Below are 21,861 nucleotides of genomic sequence, written 5' to 3'. Positions count from 1 at the left end.
TTATGTTCAATATCTTTCTTATTCTAAAAAGTAAGAGTTCATACAATTATAATAGAATGCAATACAACAGAGCAAAATGGTCAATAAATAAGTAAAAACTCTAAGATAAACACAACAAGATAGAATTCGTGTCAGAAAATAATGAGAACTCGAAAAGAACCGAATTAATATATAATATCCAAGGAATATCTCACACTAGATTGATAGCAAAAAATGTGTTATATTGCACAGAAACCAAACAATATCAGAATGAAAGGATGAAGAGAAAAAGAAAAGATTGAAAGAAGAAGTAACAAGGAAAGAAAGGAAGAGAGAGGGGACGATAGATAGATAAATGAATGGATAGATAGCTAGAAGGGGACACCTGCTACAGTGGGGAAAATAAATCAAGAAGTAGAGACAAAAGGATGTTGGGCTATCAACCCCTGAGAACAAAGTTTCATATATTTATCCAGTGACCTCCAAATAGTATTAGAGATGGAAGGAGTACAATGCTTCTCTTCAACAGAAGTATGGGCCCAACGAAGAAATGATACCCAAGCCCACCAAGTATGATAAGACAGGAGATTAGAGGATTTCCACTCAGATACATTTTGTCCGCAATTGATATAAGGAGATCTAACAGCTGCATATCAGTATCATCTAAGGGAAAAGGAGTACAAGCAGCCCACTGTCCCATTAAGATCATAGGTAACGAGAGCTCCAATGGAATATCAAAGATTAGTGATAAATGTTTTTGAACTAAATCACAAAAGGATTGTAGTAACGAACATTCAAAAACATATGTTGGTGAGTGCCTGAGACCAAATTGCAATTCCAGCAAAGATCATTTTCCCTCAGCTTCAACTTGTATATGTGAGCAGTGGTCCAATGCAGAAGATTCATAGTAAAGAATTTAGATTGCATAAGAGAAGGAGCAATCTTATTCCTTAGTGAAACCTTCCCAATTAGCTGCCATGACTCTTGTGAGATATGTTTGAAAATATCACTATCAAAATGATATGACCATTTAGCTTGTGTAATAGTAACCTGTGCGGGAATTGGCACAGATATAAATGTATATATTTTCGAGGCAGTATGACCTGAACGAGACCACATGAATAGAAGTGAAGTAGAAACCAACTCTGTACAGAGGGTCACTTTAGAGGGGGCAACCTTTAATTTTAAAAAATAATAGAAATCCATATTGTTAAGATTATATTTATTGACCAAAGAAGAACTAGCATTTGCAATGCAACGGTCTAGGCTTTAGTTAAGCTTAAGAAATTCTGTTTGTAAATAGGTTGCTTTTAGTTTTGATTTTTTTTTTAAATGTTTATGTACATACCATGCATATGTATGTATATATGCATTAATATTGGTATTTACAGAGATATGCAGTTGTTTATATATGTGTATATCTATTTATATATGTATGTGTGTGTGTGTGTATATATATATATATATATATATATATATATTTATACACATATTTATACACATACATATGCATATAGATATGCATATATATATGAATGTTATGTACATGAAAGTTTTACAAACACTAATAAAGGTAAAGCTAAAAAGCCACCTGATTACCAACAGGATTGCTTTAAGTGTAATAAAGATGAGACCTATTGCATTTTGAATGTTTTTTCACTAGTGCCTTTGGGCAAAGAGTAAAGGATTGGGGTAAGGTCACACTGTTTTTTCAGTGTGAGTTGTAGAGAGTGATTAGTAGAGAGTGAGTAGTATTGAGTAGTAGAGAGTACTCAAGATTAGTCGAGAGTGAGAAGACTGATGAATAGGGGGAGGTGGATGAATGATTGGTGGGTGGAGGGATGTAGGTGCCAAAAGGTGGATGAACAGGCGACCATGTCACAGGCATGGCATTAACTATGATGACGTATGGTGACGTTTTTGGGTAATCCCGTGGTTTAAGGGGCATGTTTTTTTTATAGTTTTTTTTTTTTTAGCCAATAATTTAGTAAATCCTTAACCATTCTTTAAAGTTCATCTTAAACTTTCTCGGACCGCTGGTGGCAATTTATATATTTTGTGCCCCGTGTTCTTTTGTAATGGGCATTCTACGTGATTCGTGAACTGATGTTTTTGGACCGCTTTGCTGAGCGCTCTACCCCAGGCGGTGCTAATCCCAGTGTAATAAAACGTAAACTGACAGCCATCACAATGCTAATTACTGCCGGTCTGAATTATTTTCTGCAAGCTCTGAAAGATCGTGATGGCGAGTTATTATTATTATTGCAAGTTATTATTTGTCATTCTTTCAAAAATCTCAGGTAATGAACTTGCATTTCGCTGGTGTTCAAGCAAGAGTGTTGTAGAAAACACACACACACACACACACACCCTCCCCCGATACTAAACATGATACAACCCAGCATCTTCACTTACACCTCACTGCAGTCAGCCCGCCCTATTGGCTTTGTCAGTGGGTGTTCAGGATGCTGCTGCACACCCAAAGCATCCCATCTGTGCATTGATTTAAATTACGCAATTAAAGCAGAACACAGCATCCAGTTTTAGCGACTAGAAGCATCTTGAGCTGCCTGTGTTTAGCTAATAGCGCTTTACGTAAAGCCCCAGGAGAAGGGGCTGCAGTGAGGTGGAGCTCAGAGGTGGGCCCTGGGCTCATGAACAGCACAGATGTTTTTTGTCCCACCCGCACCACCGTTGGATAGAGTTAGCTCTACTTAGAGGCGGGACTGTGCCGGCCACTTCACTGCCACTGCACCCTTCAGACTCACCTACGGTGCCTCCACGCCCCTGATGGTTCACAGAGTGCTCAACACTTAGAGGCGGGACTGTGCCGGTCTCCGTGGATTTGTTAAGTTCTTTGGTGGCTGGGTTGGTTTTGGTGTAAAGAGTGATTTTACATGGGTCCTGGGCACTGTAACCACGAGACCCTCCGAGCACGCGTGCACACGTACATGCACAGTATCATTTTTACCTGTGTGATTGCAAATGTTTTAAATCACTCGCCTCAGATCCTAAAGGTGGTATTGACTTTTTCTTAACAGAAAAAATAATCATTTGCGGGAACACTCATTTATTCACTCGCCCGCTTCTTTGTACCCTAGCTAGTTATATTGTTCGTCTGAACAAAATAAAAATAAATTAGGATAAAATAAAAATGTATTTCATATATTCATTAATAAGTAGAAGTTCATTCACAATGAATGGCCTTTGATAAATCAAGGTGCCTTACATTAGTTTTAATAAAATACACAGTTCAGCTGGGTCATGGAGGCGGCAGCAGACACAATAGATGTCCCCTTTATTTAGCTCTCTATGTGGGGGTGCCCCTGCGACCCCTCCACAGGAAGGCTTGCGCGCCCCTTCTGGCTTCAGCCCCTGTTCCCTGGCAGCCCCCTCCACAGGCAGGCTCGCACGCCCCTTCTCCTGGCCATTCCTGAGCTGACTACGCTCCCGGGAAAGTGGACAGTGATTTATTTGGTTGCATTTTCGATTTCTCTGGTCGGCTCTCCTTTCTCCTACTTTCAGCAGAGATGTCGGCTGTTATTACTCGGCATCGATCTCTTTGCAAAGTGAGAAGTGAACTAAAATTAATGTCAATTCCACTGGCCGAATCAATATCCTGAGTTATTTTAATCTGGATTTGCACGAAGTGCTAAATTAAAAAGATTTGGCGTGCATGACAGGAGCTGGGGTTAGCCCCTCACATTAGATGTGTCGCGGAGGCCCCTGCCCTCGTCCTGTCTCGCTGCCCTGCAGCCGGACCACAGCTGTCCTGCTCTGAGGACCCCGACCCTCTTGTGCAGTCTGGCTATGTCAAGTGTGCAGTCTGACCGGATCCTGCCTTCTTCAGTAACAATCTGTGGGGCAGTGGGTCTATTGCTGGCCTCGTGAGATTTTCTAAGTTTAGACCCCTGGTTAAGGCAGAGCCCGTCCCATTGGGCGGGTGTGCTGAACTTAAAGGGTGTAAAACGTTTTACTTATGTGCGTACACAAGCCACGAGAGAATGTCAGTCTGTCCATCCATCTATCTATCTCATTCTCACGCTTTCCCTCAGCCCGTCAGTATGATTCTCTTTCTGCCTCCTCTCTTCCATTTTCGGCAATGTGTTTCTCAATGTGACTTTCCCCTGTGAGAGTGTTTGCTGCTGGGGGCTGCGATTGAGTCGCCCCTCTTGTATCTGGCATTTCTACATCTCCCCGCGCTCCTCACAGGCGTGGATCTTACACTACTCCTGTGCTCTAAGCATAGGGTGCGCTTCACCATTCGTCAGTGCACCGTATAGAGATTGTCATATTTGCAATCTCGCCCAAGAATATTTCAAGGTCTCCATGTGACGTGCGGAGATGGGAACGGAGATGTGTCCAGCTGCATCCCGAATAACCTCCAACAGCACCTAACAGAGCCTAACACGGCAGTGGTAAAACAAGAGAAATATACCGCTTCTAAAACCTGGCGGGTGACTTGTTTAAACAACGTGAAGTGTAGGTCTGAGTGTGAAAAAGGAATAGCGTCTGCAACAAAACTTCAAATAAAGCAGAAGCCAGGTAAATGAAGTCACAGTGTCTAACGCGGCTTCTAAACAATAACACATTGGAATCAGAACATCAGCGCCTGAAAGAGAGCTTTAAAGACCGTGCCTTAAGGAGGGCTGCTCAAAGTTCTGTTAGAAACTATAAGGACATGAGCTGGTGACGGGCAGAAACTTCTGGCCTCAGACCCAGCTGAAAGACCCCTTTAAAGCATGTGTGACAGTTGGAAAGGCGATGCTGGTGCCGGGAAACGCACCAGTTCTTCCTTAGGAACTAGTAAAAGCGCTCATCTTTGTAGAAGTATGTGAGCGGCAGGTGCCTCGAAGTCAGCGGTCCCTCGTGTTTGTAACTCGCCTCGCCTTTTGCTGGTAATTACAGGCACGCGCGTGCCAGGCTATGCACACCCTTGCAAGAAATGCCACCTAAGAACAGACGCAGCCTTGGCTTAGAGCAGGCTGCAATGTATGCGAAATGCTCTCTTCCCCTCCGCCCACCCCCCTCTGCGCATGCAGGCTAAGTGGCCAGCACCCCAGGACGACAGCGGTCGGAAGTGCTGCTAACATGTATGCTAAATGTTAATGGTTCATCGGAGGTGGCTTACAAATCTATTTAGGAGCGCTGAGTGGCACCGCAGATCCATTCTCCAGAGATGTATTGTGAGCTGTGCACACGAGGGGGCAGCAGTGAGGGGAGCGCGGATACCGGGCACACGGCAGAAAGGCTGCCAGCCCCCTGCCTGTGATCAACAGTGTGTACACACAGGCTGCACACAGCTGTGTGACTGGCTGCGGGGGATCCGCATCTCTGGGCTGCTACTACTCTGCATATGACCTGCGTTTGCGGAAACATCCGTACACGTCAGTGTCTCGTTGTTCACACGGTGTTCAGCCTTCCCCGGGGGATAAAGGAACTGAAGCGTGGTGAGATACACGAATCTGCCCAAGATCCCACAAAGTGGTGTCCCAGGGGAGCTGGGATTAGAACCCCAGCCTTTGATTCACATTCCTTGATGCAAACCAACTCAGCTCCATCGTCTGTGTAGCGGCTTCTGTGTGTGCTGGGGTTCACTGACATCATGCCGATCCTTCCTAGCGCTGCGCCGCACTCCTCCTCCAGAAGAACAACAACTTCCTCCGACCTCAGGCACCACTGTAAAGTGCGCCCATGACGGCCACACCACGAAGAGCGGGTCCACCAATGTCGCGCCGACCAGCAGAAGGAGAAAGAAAAGCCTGCAACGATCCTGGAGATTCACAGAGTCCCCTAAAATGAAAGAAATTTCTCTTTTAGCCTCGTCCCTTTGCCACTGGCGTCCTTGACTTACTGATGGAGTAAAAGATCCTTATCTTCTTTATGGGGCGAAACAGATGGCCCCATAAAGATGATAAGAAAGCTTTTACCACAACAGTAAGTCAAGGAACCCAGTCTGAAAGGGACAGGGCTAAAAGAGAAAGAAGAACGTCACTAGGACCTCTTTTCCAATGGCTGGCCACAGTTTAGCATGGACGGTATCGCCAGCCAATTGAAAAGAGGGGCGGGGCTTAACCTCGCTTGTGAAAAATACTCTTAAGTCATTAAATCTCGCTAGCTCGACTGCCCATGTCTGCGCAGCCATCGCAGACCGAGACCTAAAAAGGAAGAGGATCATGATTGGAGTCATAAAGATGTTTAACCAATGTAAGACCTCTATTAGCCCAGGAAGAAATCTTAGCAGGATCCATATCCTAACAATTTTAGGATTATACCATAATGAGGACCATCTCTATTTATGAATGGGGTTGGAAGACTTTTTATCTATATATTTTAGAGCATTCATTGTGTCAGAAATATTACGACTTGATTTAGGTAACACAAGTTTAGAGGCAGTGAGAAAAGAAGGGGTAGAAAGGGGAGAACGCAACTCTCGTTCAATATAAATCCTCGGAGGGTTATGGTGTGAATTCGATAAAAACCAGAGACCACCCTGAGATGTTAAAAAAGTAATTTGATATAAGTTCCAATCTGGAAGATTACATTCACCCAAGGCAGATGGCTTCCTAAGATGTTTATATGCAATTCTAGCACGTTTGTCATTCCATTAAAACTTTGAGGTAAGTAAATCAATCTCACGGAAAAAGAATGAGGACAACCTTACAGGTAGCTTGGAGGATAAAAAGTTGTTAATCGTCGTTATCATCATCTTAATAGTTTGAAGCCTTCCCCACCTGGAGATATATTTCGAAGACCAGGAGGACAAAAGATCCTTAATCTTAGCTGGTACGCAGCCGGTGTAATTGTATGTGAACCAAATTGAAATTTGATATTGTCATTTATGTTATGTTATGTTATGTTATGGGTTTTATAGAGCGCACAGCTGCTCCAGCAAAGGGGCGTCCCGGCGCTGATCCTAAACAAAACACAACAGAAAACAGAAAAAACGGAATTTAAATTAGGTAACCGAAGGAGTGGGTCTATAGCCAATAGAAAATAGATAGCGGGCACCCTTGTCTAGTGCCTTTATGTAGAAAAAAAAGGAAGACGTAGCCCTATTAACTCTGATGTTAGTATTTTTATCAAAATTGAGAAAGCACCGCTTCAGAGATAAATCTCCACCAAACATAGGAGATAAATGAGTCGTTGAATTGTCCTGTTATAAAGACGCTGAATCGTGATTGCAAAAAGTTCAAAGTTCTTTTAATAATCCATTTCTAGAAACCAGCCAACGCGTTTCGTTCTGTCAAACAGAACTTCTTCAGGGCGCAAACGATGTCACCAGGCGTATGTATTTTCAAAGCCAGATCGTCTTTTCAAAGTATATTCATTTCCTCTATTTGAATAGTCCTACTAAGGTGGGCCCAAACTCATGGGTATTTCCAATTGTACAAGTGAGACTCTCACTTATTTGTTAGGTATAAAGCACAGTGTTCACCTTATCTATGTGACGTATTCACGTAGCACAGTCAAGTGGTCCCACCTCTTGTTCTTTTATCAAGACACAGTACAAAGTCACCTTAATGTAGTTGCCTGTAGGGGTCGGTCCCGAAGAAGTTCTGTTTGACAGAACGAAACGCGTTGGCTGGTTTCTAGAAATAGATTATTAAAAGAACTTGGAACTTTTTGCAATCACGATTCAGCGTCTTTATAACAGGACAATTCAATGACTCATTTATCTCCCATGTTTGGTGGAGATTTATCTCTGAAGCGGTGCTTTCTCAATTTTGATAAAAATATTGACTTTTTTTCCAAAGTTTTGGGATATGCTTTCAGGACAGGGAGCATTTGAGAATTGCACACCATTTCATTGAAAATTATATATATATATATGGTGGTGATATGTGGGTTGGTGCTTTGAGAAAATAAGAGTGGTCCACTGTCCAAATTGTGTTGTACCAATAACTCTGATGTTAGCTTTAGGTTGTGCATATAGGGACGTTACCATGTTGATAAAAGAATCCCCTATGTTATGAGATTGGAGTACAGCTTGAAATAAAGGCCAAGAAACTTTATTTACCTAAACACAAATGAAGTAGTTCAGAGACGAAAAGAAATGATAAAGAAATTGAGGAGAAGTACAGGAGAAATATAGTGACAAACATTATTGAGCAAAACAGCACAGAGTCAATGTTAGTACACAGATATAACTCTTAGGTAACATACATAGAAGTATAAGCACCCCTAAGACCTGTAAAGGAAAGAGCAGTTAAAAGAAAACAACCAATATACAGCAACATCAGCTACAATGGATAGTTATCACTTCAAAAGAGAAATGAGCTAAACCAAAGCTAAAACCTGTGAATGAAAAAACAGTTAAGAGAGATTAACCACCATAAAATATCAGCTATACAACTGAATTTACCATACAAAAAAAGAGCACAAGGGCAGAAGAAGGCCACCTTTTAATAGCAAAAATGCAGGAAATATGGAACCAGGCAGACCAGCACTGAGATACTTTAAGAAAAAGACGTGGTAGGAGGAGATTCAGAAACCATCTGCTCTATCTGTGAATCAGACTGATTATCCAAAAACGTGGAAAGCTCTACAGGTTCGTAAAAAATCTGTGGGCGACCTTTAAAAGTTATTCTGAAACGTGAAGGATCTGCAAATGAAAATGGAATGTTCATCTCTATACGCCTTCTGCGTAGATTCAAGAAACCTTTACAGCGAATGACAGTATCTCTAGCAAAGTCCTGTGATATTGATATTTTGTGCCCTTCCCATTGTAGAGTTTTAATCTTCCTCATTTGAGCTAGGATTTGTCGAGTGTTGATGGCGCAGAGGTTTAAAAATCACTGACCTCAGAGAAGTTACCGCTTTAGGCTGAAAGGTTGGAACTCTGAGCACGTTCTATTTCAAAGTCTTTTTCAAATTAAATGTTCAGGACAGAAGGTATCCATGTAAGCAAGAAAACCAACAATGAAGAAGCAGATTTCTCCCAAGCCTCTGGAAGGCCAAAAATTTGAAATGTTTGTCCTACGATTCCTATCTTCTTGTTCAGTCATGTCTCTTCTTAAGGAAGCCAAGGAGCAATCCATACTGTGAGCCTGTTTAGCTTGTTTATTTGTGAAGTCTTCCACAGAGCTAATTCGTGTTTCTGCATTGGAGACCCGTAATTAGAGATTTTTTAGGTAATTTCGGATTGTCGCCACTTCAACCTAAAGTAAGTCTGTGTTCGTTTTAGTGGTTTGCGCGATGTCATGGACTGCAATAAGTTTAGTTAGAATAGTATCTAAAGTTGAGGCAGAATCCATATTGCCCTTTGCCGAAATGTCTGGCATGGGGGAATTCTGTTTATACCTCTTCAAGTTTCCCTTCGCATCTCTATCCTTGGGGGTGACAACAAGCGACCACACCAAATGACTGTATCAATGTCGAAAGAATCGTAGAGCAGGCTAAAATGCTGTTTACCATGCTAAAAGAACACCATTGCTGCAAAACACAGCAAGGAGGTTCAAGCAGAGGGGAAGTCTTGAGGTGAATTCCAATATAAACACAGTCAGAAGAATTGCTAACAAAAAGCGAGCAATCGTTGGCGAAAGGCAATGGTAATGGAAACAGACTGCCCACTCAGCCAGAGCCAATATGATCCTCAAAAGTCACAGAACAAGCTAACAGATGGGTATATGGATAAACACCCTCACTGGAGTAAAACCAACTGAAATGCAGGTCACAAATATGACAAATAGCACTCCGACCAAAACTTCAGAGAACGGCTGCCATTTTGTGAAAAGTGTTGTCTCCTCAGGATAGTGCCTCTTGAAAACGAAGTGCATGACTTTTTTTTTTTATTAGGGATATAAGTGCAATTACAGTGAATAAATAATCCAGACATAAAAACAGCAGTTCTTAAATCTCAAAATCATATACAGATATACAATCAATGGATAAAACAACAATACATAAATACTCGGACAGCAGTACAATAAAACAGGACCAAATTCATCTTATTTACAATTCTTAAAGGTTTGATGTTAAAAGGATACGCCTGTCGGCAATAGCCCATAAAAGGTAGCACTTAATCTAGATTGTTACAGCTTAGACTGCCTCCAATCTGTAACAGGGGCCCAGAACCTTCTTCCGAATTCTCGTGTTTTTAAACCCTTTTGTTCATACAGGCAGGACTCCATGTTATGAATTCCAAGCAGCCTAGAGAGCCACATTTGGAAGGATGGAGCCAAGATATCCTTCCATCCTGCCGAAATTGAAAGCCTGAGCACCGCCACGGATATAAAAATCAGAACTTCTTCCTCTTTCCCCAGATTTAGATTAGAATCAGTGCCCAATATCATTCGAGTAGGGGATAGATCGATTTTGAGACCTAGCAGCCCCTCCCAAAATTTTTCAATCTCATTCTTAACTGGGGTTAATTGGTTACAGTTAAACATATGTAATAGGTCTGCTTGACCATCCCCACACCTAGGACATGTATCGTCGGCCCTGACCCCCCAAGCAAATAATTTCGCTGGGGTATAGTACAGATTAAATATCGTTTTGTAATGCTGGGCTCTTAGGTTTGTGGCTCTAAAGATCTTTTTGTTCAGTATTAGGGCTTGGTCAACGTCTATATCTGGGTTTCCTAATTTTCTAGCCCAAGCTACCTCTGTCTTATCCACATCATCTTGGATCTCTGAGATAAGAATATTATACAGGACCCTAATTTTTTTACAGCCTCTGGTCAATGCATCCAGTAGGGGGCTACTAACGGGAGGTAGCAGTTTTGGTCTCTGAGCCTTCAAAGAGCGTACCAATTGGGTGTAAACAAACCAGTGGTTGTCTGGGATTCCAAAACTTTTTTGTAGGGCATCAAATCTTAGTATCCCATCTCCATCCATTACTTGCCACAATGTTTTGATGCCTAACCCTCCCCAAACTTTGAAGGTCCTATCTGCCTCTGTTGCTGTGAGGAGGCTTGAGTTATAAATATGTAAATAAGGATTAATCTTGGGGATGTTACAGAACTTTCCACAGGCCTTCCAAACTCGCCAGACACCATCAATAATCTTCAACCTCGGCTACTTGTAAAATCTACGATCAATTTCGCATAGCATTAAGCCCATCGCCTTTCTTCCTAACAATAGCTCATATATAGAGGGGGAACGCTCGAATTCTATACTTAAATTGTTGTCATAAGTATCTGGCTGGAAGAGCAATGTCATTTGGGTCAGAAGACAGGTCCATTGATACAGTCTTAGGTTAGGGAGAGCCAAACCCCCCCTATCTTTCGGGAGAAACAACAGTTAGTGGGCCGCCTTACCTTCCCAAATTGCCAAATGAATTTAATAAACATTGATTCTAGATTCTTGATTATTTTCTCCTCAAGAAATAATGGTATGACCCGAAATAAATATAATATCTTGGGAAACATAGTCATTTTGACAGCATTCACCCTCCCAATCAATGATAAATGAAGCCCGTCCCACCTTATCAGATCAGATTTTATTGATTTAATGAGTGGTGTAATTTTCTTAAACAATTCTATCTACGGAAGCATTAATTGTCACCCCTAGATATACCGCTGCATCTACAAATCTGGGATCAGATTTCACAATGGTTTTAGTGCAGATAATCTGGGTCTTCGCTTCATTTAAAAGGTATCCAGAGCTAGCACCAAATTTTTTCGTCAAATCTGACAAGACCACCATTGCCTGCTGGGGATCGGATGAGAATACCGCGATATCATCCGCGTATGCTAAAACTTTATTTTCAAATCCATTAAAAACCACAAGTCTTAACCTGGGGCACCCTAATATGGCCTGAATTAGCGGATCAATATAGAGGGAAAAAAGAATCTGGGAGCACGGGCACCCTTGGCGGGTCCCTCTCTTTATAGAACACAGATTTGATTTCTCACCCATTATCGTCACTCTAGCCACTGGATCTTGATACATCACCCTTAGTGCTCTAATGGTTTTCTGCCCGAACCCTCTTTCTGCTAAGATGTCCCAAAGAAAGCCCCATACCACCCGATCAAAAGCCTTCTCTGCGTCGAGTAGGATCATGGCCATCTCCCCTCCCGTGGCAGCATGGGCGTCAAATAAAGCTATAGCTCTGCTAGTATGATCCGTCGTGCCACGTCCAGGGAGGAATCCATGCTGCCAAGGGGAGACGAGACCGCCTATGATCCTACCCAACCTCGAAGCCCAGATCTTAGAATATAGCTTGGTATCGGAGTTAATAAGCGAGATGGGTCTATATGACCCCGGGATCTCACTGGGTTTCCCTTTTTTATGGAATACAATGATGTTCGTCTCTTTCCATGAGTCCGGGGTCTGCCCGGAATAAACAATCCCATTAAAAAGATCTACAAGCAAAATGATGATTTCAGATTCTATGCTCTTGTAAACCTCCAGGGGGATGCCGTCAGGGCCTGCAGCCTTCCCCGAGGCCAGCTCATGTAAGGCAGTCTTAACCTCCTGTTTGGTGATATCTTTGTCTAGTTCTTCTTGTAATAAGGTGTCAAGGCGCGGTCCGGAATCTTCAATACTATCTAACTGTTCTCTGTCTCTAGCCTCCTCATCATATAGTCTCTGATAGAATTCTCTAAAAACATATAAAATCTCTTTAGCTTCACTAAATTCTTTACCCCTATCAACTATCTTTGTAATTATATTTTTAGACTTCTCTTGCCTTAAACGGAGAGCAAGAGCTCTACCGGCATTTTCGCCTGTTTCATAACGGTTAGTTCTAGTAGCCTGATATTCCCCTATCGCTTTTTGGGTAACCAATTTCTGTAATTCTGCCTTAGTAGCAGAGGGCTAGAACTAGTACTTCCATCCCCACCTGATGCTATAATCTTCACGTGCTCTTCCTCAATAGTTGTTAGTCTCTCCAGAAGTTGGGTTTCCTCCATCCTGTCTTCTTTTCTCAGTTTCACTGAAAAGCTAACAGTCACTCCTCTCAAAGCCGCTTTGAATGATTCCCATACTATATTGCGAGACGCACTATACCTATTAGCATCAAAAAAGGCTTCCGACCAGTTCTTAATATGGGCCACAAATCTTAGATCAGCCAATAGCCTCCTCTCAAAAGTCCAAGAGGATTTCATTCTTTCCCCACCAGCCCTTTTATACAGAATTACCAACGGATTGTGGTCCGATAATACCCTCGGAAACCTGGTGATGGTAACTCTTTTGATTTCTGATGAGGAAATAAACAGGTAGTCCAGTTTAGAATGTTTCTGGGCTGGATTCGAGAAGTAGGTAAAGCCAGGGTTTTGTGGCTCCTTGGTCCCCCAAACATCTGTTAAAGCCAATGATCCCATAAGTGCTTTCATCGCCCTATAGACCCTGGGTTTCCGACCGATATATTTTGCTTTATCGTCGCTGAGATGTTTAGATCTCCACAAACTATTAGAGGTCCTGGCCAGCCAGCTAATTCAATTTCCAAGAAATCAAAAATCTCACGGTCTTCCCCGTTAGAGCCATATATTACACACAAAGTCAGGCCCATTTCCAGCTCTGATATAACCCATCTTCCATAACTATCTGCCTTCACTCTTTTAACACCACCCAGGGATTTCCCAACCAAGATGGCAACCCCCCTGATCATTGTAGATTGTAAGGAGCAGGCGACCAGCTCAAAGCCGTTTAAGAACATAAGATTCCTCTTCGCCTAGGGCAAATGCGTCTCCTGGAGACAGAGTACATCTGTCCTATTAAATTTAACAAAGTGGGCCAGTCTTTGTCTCTTCCTCCAGTCATTTAGGCCACCCACATTTAGTGTGCAGATTTTAAGGTCTAACATCCTGATTTATGGTTAGACGTCCCTGTGAGCCCTGTCGCTTAATTCCATTAATTTTGAGTATCTGCTCTTTTTGTCTGGTTAACCCAACCCAAACAGTATTGCATTTTATATTCCCATTTTCCATTTTCATCCTTCCACAGCCCCCTACCCCCTCCGCCCCACCACCACCCCCCCCTCCCCCCAGCCCACCTACTACACCCCCCGCTCAGTGAGACGCACAGATCTAGCCTGTGCATGTGATGGAAGTGCATTGTTTACAGCGAGGACGACTAGATATAACTTTTTAGTGCCTAAAACAAACTTAAGAAACCCTTATAGAGAAAAATATACATTCAAAAATGTTTGCACACACAGAACCATTACCAGTGACCTAACCGTGCATCAGTTTATACCAATTATAGCATTATAATATAATTAATCTGTTAGTTTATCTGGATCTATTTGCCCAGGCTATCAAGATACTCCTTCGCCTTCACTTCTGAGGAAAAATACAGTGTTTTCCCTTCATTAATTATTTTTAACTGTGCAGGATTTATCAAATAGGCTTGAAGTTTCTTATCCTGAAAGGGCTTTATCAACCCCCTAAGACGCCAGCATCTTTCCACAGTCACGTGGCAAAAGTCCGGACTGACAAAGAACGACACCCCATCTACATTTCTCTTGGCATCTGGCCTCGCCTTATCCGCAATCTCCTTTCGTAAAGCAAAATTGCCAAGAAAAATCAGTACTGCCCTCGGTTTATCTCCTTCCTTGGCGTTCCTTCTTAACTTAAAGGGAAATCGGTGCACTCTTTGTAACTCCTTTGGCCAGTCCCAGCCAGACAACTCAGGAAAGGCTTGTTGAAAAAGCTTGATGATATACGTTCTTATGTCCGATCCTTCAGCCTCCTCTGGAATTCCTAGTACTCTCAGGTTATTTCTTCGAAGCCTATTTTCCATCTCCTCCAGTTTCCACTGTATATCTGTCACCTGAGAGCATTGGTCATCGACCTTAGATACAGCATCTGCCACTTCGGTTTCTGTTGCCACCACACGCTCCTCCAGATTTGACACACTGTCTCCCATATTGGCACACGCTTTAGATTATTTCCGCACCACTCCCTGCATTTTCCTCATCGCAGCCTGCGATTTCCGACTATCCTGGCGTGTCTCCTCTCGGTGTGCTAAAATCTCTTGGTGTATGGACTCTAGCAGGGATATTTGTGTCTGTTCCAGCAGGGGGCTGCCTATTAGTGGCTGGGCGGAAGAATGGTCCCAACTTAACTCCCTTTGCGCACGCTCCTGCCCCCAGGCAGCTTTCTTAGTTTTCAAGGCAGTGGCTGGCATATCATTCTCTGGGTCAGTGTCGGTCTCCTCACACAAGCTATGTTCTTCATCCTCTTCTGACCACTCTCCCCCACCATCAGAGACCGAGACGAAAGCCTCACTAGGTTCACTCTCCTTTTCACCCGTGGCTCCCGCTGTTGCCCCATCAATTACATCTTCTATTTCAATTACAGGGGTTTCTAACGGGATTTCTGATGAGCCAGGTAGTCCAGGTAGACCTTCTACTCCCGCAGATTTAGACACCTCCCTTACATCAACAGATGCACCCAGTGTTCCTTCAGCGGGTACTTGAATTAGAGAGGGTACATCCGCATTTCCTGATACATTATGCTCAACCAGAGGAGTATCCTCTCCCAAAACCTTCTGCCCCTTCTCCTTACCCGCCTTAACCAGCATATCCAGAACAGAGGCTGTAGCCAATCGTGTTTTGGGGGCTCCCTGCTGTCTCCTCTTTTGCAGATCTTGCGATGAAGGCTCTTCTCCGCGCGCTGCGTCTGAAATCACTGTCTCAGCCTCATCTTTAGGCGCTTTTTTCTTGGCATTGCCTATCTTCGAATTGGGGTTCTGTTTGGGGGCCATTTCGCACTGTAGCCGCCTCCACTGCCGATAATCCATTCGAGTACTTTCCCCAGAGTAATCCAGAGAGGTTTCCGCTTCCCCTCCCGACTCCTCTGGCGCCGCGTCCAACTCCGCGGCTGACTCAGAGTCTGCAGGTGACTCCGCCCACCTCTCGGCTCGTAGCGTTCGCGGATGACAGCCTCCAACGCCCGCAGCACCACCCCTCAGATGCTGCCTCTCGGAGCCGCACCGAGCGAGGGTCATCCACATTGCTCGAATCTACGCCAGGCAGGACTCTGAGCAGAGTGTACGTAAGTCTTCTCTTTACTGAAACAGATGGTCTGCTCTAATGTGTGCTACACCGTGGATTCCATCAGAGCTAGTGTCCTCGCCGCAAACAGCTCTGCACCGGCCACTCAAGCGGCCGCCATCTTGCCTCCTCCCGAAAACGAAGTGCATGAGAATGTGGGGCATGAAGGGTAAAATTACAGTACCTTATTCATGAAGGGAGAGGTGCACAGAAAATACCCGTGTTGCGAATTGTTAGGTATTGCTGCCTCTGGTTTAATGCAACTATTCAGGTGTTGCCATAAACTGATGGTGTGATCCACGAAGTATCATCCTCACCAAAATGCTGTTTTGTCCTCGATGAGTTAACCCTCTTAAAAATGTCGAATTCCTCTGTCGCGCAGATGTTATGCTGTGAGTCGGCAGAGACTTCCCTCATCCATCGCCATTTTGATCCTTGAGCCTGAAGAGGAAGTCGCTGTGCCAACAAACACACCAAAGGGGCTCCAAACCTCCCAAAAAAAGGAGCATAGGAGTCCCCAAGTATTCCGCTGCTCGATTTCGCTGCGTGGTGAGCGAAAATCACCAGCGCAGCATACTTCGACGAACAGTCGCACTGGAGAACGAACGGAGCTCAAAAAGACGCGGCCACCTTGGTCGCGTGTCAAGCCACACCCCCTATTTGATTTAACCTTAAAAGGAAATTTTATCAGAGAATTGTGTACTTACGGCTAATTTGGTTGAAGTACTACATCTTATTCGGAATATTCCAAAGGCATGGCAAGAAGGCACTGTACGACTATCGTCTTAATTTGACATAACCTGGGATCCAGGTTTCTTCTGTTAGAGTATGTGTGTGATTTCTGCTTCTAAGGCATCTTTTTTCACTTACTGTTGGGACATGAGCAGCCAGGGTTTGGCGCCAAAAGTCCACCGTTAGCCCACAGTTCTTGCTTCTTCAGCTCTTTTTTGTCCTTCTTTACTTGGGCAGATCTCAGTGTCTAGTGTCGGGGGGCCACCTAAATGCTAAATTTAGGGGCTTTAAAGGGAGGGAAAGGTATTAGCAAATGGGATACTTACCCCTGGGGTCATTACACCCCCAATGTAACCACTTCCTGTGGGGATTGGGCATAGCCCTGTCCCAGGTGTCCTAATTCCACCAAAATCAAAATGGTGGTACCCTTCTTTCTAGCAGCATATTATGAACCCACCTTAGGGGTGTGACTAGTCTGGTTATGCAACACACCTATAACTAATTTCCTGCCTTCCCTGGTGCCAAATGGGCCTCAGTGCAGAGAGTGGCATCTCCCCGGTCTGCAGGAAGCCGGGGTCGCACATGTAAGGTAACAGGGGCTTTGAAGCTCATGGCCTTGATATGCTAAATCACTAGCCAACCTGCTGGAAGAGGTGTGAAAACCTTCCTCCCGAGCAGGCATTGTTTCTGGCCTCAGACCGTGTGCTCTCAACTGCAGGGAGAGTCAGAAACATGTTTGTGATGGCAGCTGGGTAATCCCAGTCAGCCAGCACACTAAGAGGCTTGTAGCTTTTCAGTGGGCACATCTAAGGTGGCCTATGGGTGCATGCTTTAATGAGTCCCCTACTGGCATCAGTATGGATTTAAGACCAGCTGTTTGATAACCGAACACCATCGGGTTCACTAAAGCCATCATGTAGCTGGGGAACTGCTAATGACCAGTACATATACTTATGATGCTTTTCCCTGTTCACTTGTACTATCTAGTAATTTAACTAGAGAGCACAGGGGGCATATCTGCTCATTCAGATATGTCCTCACATGTAATATAATGCAGAGTCTGTGTGCATGGCACTGTGTGTACCATGTTTTTTCACATTTGTTTGCACCATTTCACGCAGCATGCAATAGGAGTCTGCATGTGTTTGGTAGTGGGTCCTTCAGGGTGCCACAATACATTCTGTTGGGTACCTTCTTTAGTACCCATGCCCTAGGTACCAGGGGTACCATTTACTAGGGACTTAGAGGTGTTAAAGGTCTTGCCAATTAGGGTACTATTGAGCAGTTGCCTTGTTTTAGGGAAAGAGTACTGGCACTGGGGACCTGGTTAGCAGGAACTCCGTGAATTGCAGTCAAAATTGCCTCCGATACCAGGTAAAAACTGGGAATGACCATGCCAAAAATGGGCATTTTCCTACACCAGCTATGATTCTGAAGCTATCGGATCTACATCGGACATGATTCAAATAGCTCAAAATTGACCAAGACTGTGGTGGTAACTGGGTTTGTTATAAGTGTCCATAAAAGCACACAAGAAGTTGCCATACAGACCTGACCTGTTAGCGTGACTCCAGGGTCAGTGTTTTATACCCGACCCTTCCATCATTGAATTTAGCTGCATGGTTCCTAAGGTCAGACAATATGGTCATCTAACTCTACCACCAGCCTGTATGGAAATCCTAACCGAAGCCAAATGTCCATCGACGAGGTCATATTATGCTTTCAAGTAAAAAAAAAAAAGATTCTGCATTTGGTGTAAACCATATCATATGTCAAGCCGACGTGATACTCCCTTATTTATTAAACTTGGCTAAGTCTAAGCCGAAGTTTTCCTAAATAAAAGTGCATCTGGTAGCCATCAGTGCATATAGAAAATCTCCAACAGAAGTTTCTTTTTTCAATAATACCAATAGTCAAAGACTTTTTTTCAGAATGACTGAAAAAAGTCTATCATCCAATTTGACATCCTTCACCACATTGAGTTAAATACAATGCTTTCCAAATTAATGGGTACACTATTCAAACCTATAAACATCTTCTTTGAAGCCTTTGTCATGGAAAGTAGCGTGCTTGATAGCTATTACATCAGCTACAAGAGTACACAAACTGCAAGCATGTTCAGCAGTGGATAACCATAAACTATATATTCCATGCCCAGAAAGTAGTAATTGGAACCCATTGCTCATTCCTCCCCAAAGTAGTTTTGGGTTTCTTTATTAATCGAACAATTACTCTTCCTACATTTTTCCTAATCCTGCAACAACTGCAGAGCATGCTTTTCACTTTTGAGATATTAGAAAGGTTTTAGGTTTCTATCTAAAGAGAACAAACATTTTGCGAAAGACATCTAAATTATTTATTAATTATTGCCCAATAAGGCAAAGAATGGCTACATCTAAGCAGTATATAGCTAGATGGATAGTTTCTTGTATCACGCTATCAATTAGCCAACTGCCCTTAACCAGGTAAACCCAGGCACACTACCAGAGGATAACCAGCTAGTACAGTAGAAAGGCACCCATAGCTGACATACTTAAATCAGCTACTTGGCAGTCACTGCATATATTCACTAAATGTTATTTTTTAGACTCTGATTCGCAAGCTGATGCAAAAATAGGACAAGAAACACTAAGAAATCTATTTAATATAATCTGCGTAATGCCATACCTTCAGTTAAGAAATAATGTGAAAATGTTTTTTCTCTCTTCCTGCTGCCCAGCAGTTACATTTTAAGGCGGTCATAAGCGTCCTATTGTATACTATGGTTTACAACTATCAGTGAAGATCCTACGATGCAGAAGGTAATTTACTTGTAGTCCTGGCTCTGCATCGTAGGTATCTTCATTGAAGTCCTAAGCATCTCATCTGCTAGCTATTGTTCCTCCCCATTGGAAGGTGAATAATTGCTTATAAAGTCAGCACATGTATTACTGTTAAAAAAGAACTGACTCTTTGAGGCAAACTGCCGGTAGGAGCCCTCTGGTTAGACAACCTTCAGGGTTTCTTAAGTGAACAGCTAATTCTATACAATGAAATGCACTTTCTTTTTCCCTTCTTCATACATTTCCACCTTTTTGCGCAAAATGCTTAAATGCAGGTATGAAATTGGTATTCAGAGTCATTGTATGCTCCCAGAAAAATAAATGGAACCTCTGAAAAGCAATTGTAGAGTGTACAACATTATGAAATCAGATGGACTTGAAGACCCTATGGGATTTTAGATGGGTTGAACATTAAGAAGTGCTCCAGGGTTCACACAGGTAGCACAGAATTATTCTAGCGTTTATGACTTCAATGAAGATACCTACCATGCAGAATTAGGACTACAGTTTAGCAACATTTTCTGTCATACGTTCTAGATTATCCATACCAATTTGGCCTTCTAGAAACAATCCACAGCTAGATGTGTCATCCTGCCTCAGTTTGCTTTTGAAAAGCTAACAAATTTGGGCTGTTTCCATTAGCGGTGAGGAAAGTCTTTTATGAGGAAAGTCCTGGTCTGTTAAATTTATAGAGGGACCACCTAGAGGTCAGTTCACACCTTTCTGAAACAGTATTGTTTAAATTCTGACTCATGAACTGGCACCTTAGCATGCCATGTCTCCCATCACAAGATGTTTTCTTAACTGAGTTCTCATTGTTAGTCTTTGTATTATACCCCTGGTTTCCCCCTCCTTCTTTAAGGGAGTGGGAGTGGGAGTGGGAGTGGGAGTCGAGTAGGGTGAACCCCGCCACCCCCCCCCCCTTCTAATATCCATATATCTAACTTCTGTTTGTGCCCAAATTAGAATTACTGGAGACGTAGGGAAGAGACCCTAAACCTTCTCTTTAACGGCTATGCCGTCCCCAAAGTCTTTTCAGACAGGACTCTTTTTACCCTGTCTACTATCAGTACCTCTCACTTCTTTAGCTAATCCTGCTTGTCCTGTTTTTTCGAGCTGATTTCCCTGGTAGCCTTAATTTTTAGATCTGGGTTTTGACAGTTATGCTGTCAAGCAGACGTATTGCTTACCATATGTATTTAATTACAATATTGAGCATGATCCTTTCCTTTCAGCCATTGCTTTTTTATTTTATTTTACTCAGTCTTTCAGCCATTGGCTTGAGACTTTGTCAATTGTATTCTGGCTAGCTCGAGAGGAGCATTTGTCTCTCACCTAAGGCTATTGGCTGGTTGTATTCTTCCAACTCCTTTCCAGTGCTTCTGCTGAACTTTATGAGAGACTACTTTAGAGATCTGGCCTCCATTGTTCTCTACTGCTGGTTCCCACCAGTGTGTCTCCGTCTAATATGCCAACGCTGCATATATTAGTACACTAAACCCAGACCTGTTTGCTACGCTTCTTTTGATTGTTTAATATCATAGTTACATCTCTCTCTGCGTGGAGCTTGAGAATGCTCCAATATGTGACATTATTTGTCTGCTATTTCTTTTGTGTTTAGATTGAAACAGGAACGAAGGCACCTGATCGAGCAGCTGAGTCTAGAGCTTTGCTCTGAACTGGCAGAGGAAGTTGTAAAAGAGAGTACTGTACAGCTATCTTCTAGTGTACTGAAGTAAGTAAAGCGATTCATTCACTACTTGTCTGTTTATGTGGTACTGGTGTGTGGACGGAGACTGTTGCTTAGGGAACACTGTCATCCCATTGTGCCTGGTCAGTGACCAGCTGATTGAATTTATCCCTTTGCTTTGTCTAATCCCAATTAATAGCCATTTTATAGCTTCGCTCCCTTTGCCATTTGTCGTCCCCTTGCTAATACCTACCAGCCATTTCATGGCAATAATTTCTGCCACATCAGCTTCCTGTTCAACACTGATTTATCCTTTCACAACCCTTCATCCCCAGCTAATTGCCACTTCATAGAATTGATTTGTATTTTTTTTCAATGCAATTTTATTAACGTTTTTTCAAATTCTCTATGAATCACACAGACTTAGATGGTAGGCAGATGATCGGACATGTACTGTGACTAGAGTAAATTCATTCATTTTAGTAACTGGGCAATGGGGGTAATACAAAGCCGTAGACCACAATTGTGTGAAAACAGTAATACACCCTATAGCGTCAACATAGTTCGTTATGTGGTCCGGCCTTCAAGCGAGTCCTTCATCTGGATGGTAGATCAGGGTGCGCAACAGCACTTTGCCCAGGTCAAGGTCTTTTTGCAGTATGTCATCCGTTCCAGTGAGGTTGCATTTTCTTTCCT

The 21,861-nt window shown here is 43.0% G+C and overlaps 1 protein-coding gene across 2 annotated transcripts in view; it reads left to right on the top strand.

Annotated features, from left to right (window-relative positions):
* The window catches only part of MCM3AP (minichromosome maintenance complex component 3 associated protein), a 622,263-nt gene that overhangs the window by 310,581 nt on the left and 289,821 nt on the right, over positions 1–21,861 (top strand). Inside the window, exon 16 of one of the 2 annotated variants that reach the window (XM_086956239.1) lies at positions 21,097–21,210. The exons of the other annotated variant lie outside the window; for it this stretch is intronic. Within the exon in view, the coding sequence (XP_086812365.1) occupies positions 21,097–21,210 (114 nt within the window). The remainder of the gene's footprint in view (positions 1–21,096; positions 21,211–21,861) is intronic. 2 annotated transcript variants of the gene reach the window in all.

This window comes from Lissotriton vulgaris, chromosome 2_1 (assembly GCF_964263255.1).
Source record: "Lissotriton vulgaris chromosome 2_1, aLisVul1.2, whole genome shotgun sequence".
NCBI classification, from domain to species: Eukaryota; Metazoa; Chordata; class Amphibia; order Caudata; family Salamandridae; genus Lissotriton; species Lissotriton vulgaris.
The sequence above is the reverse complement of the archived record's forward strand: the minus strand, read 5'-3'. Positions and strand labels throughout refer to the sequence as shown.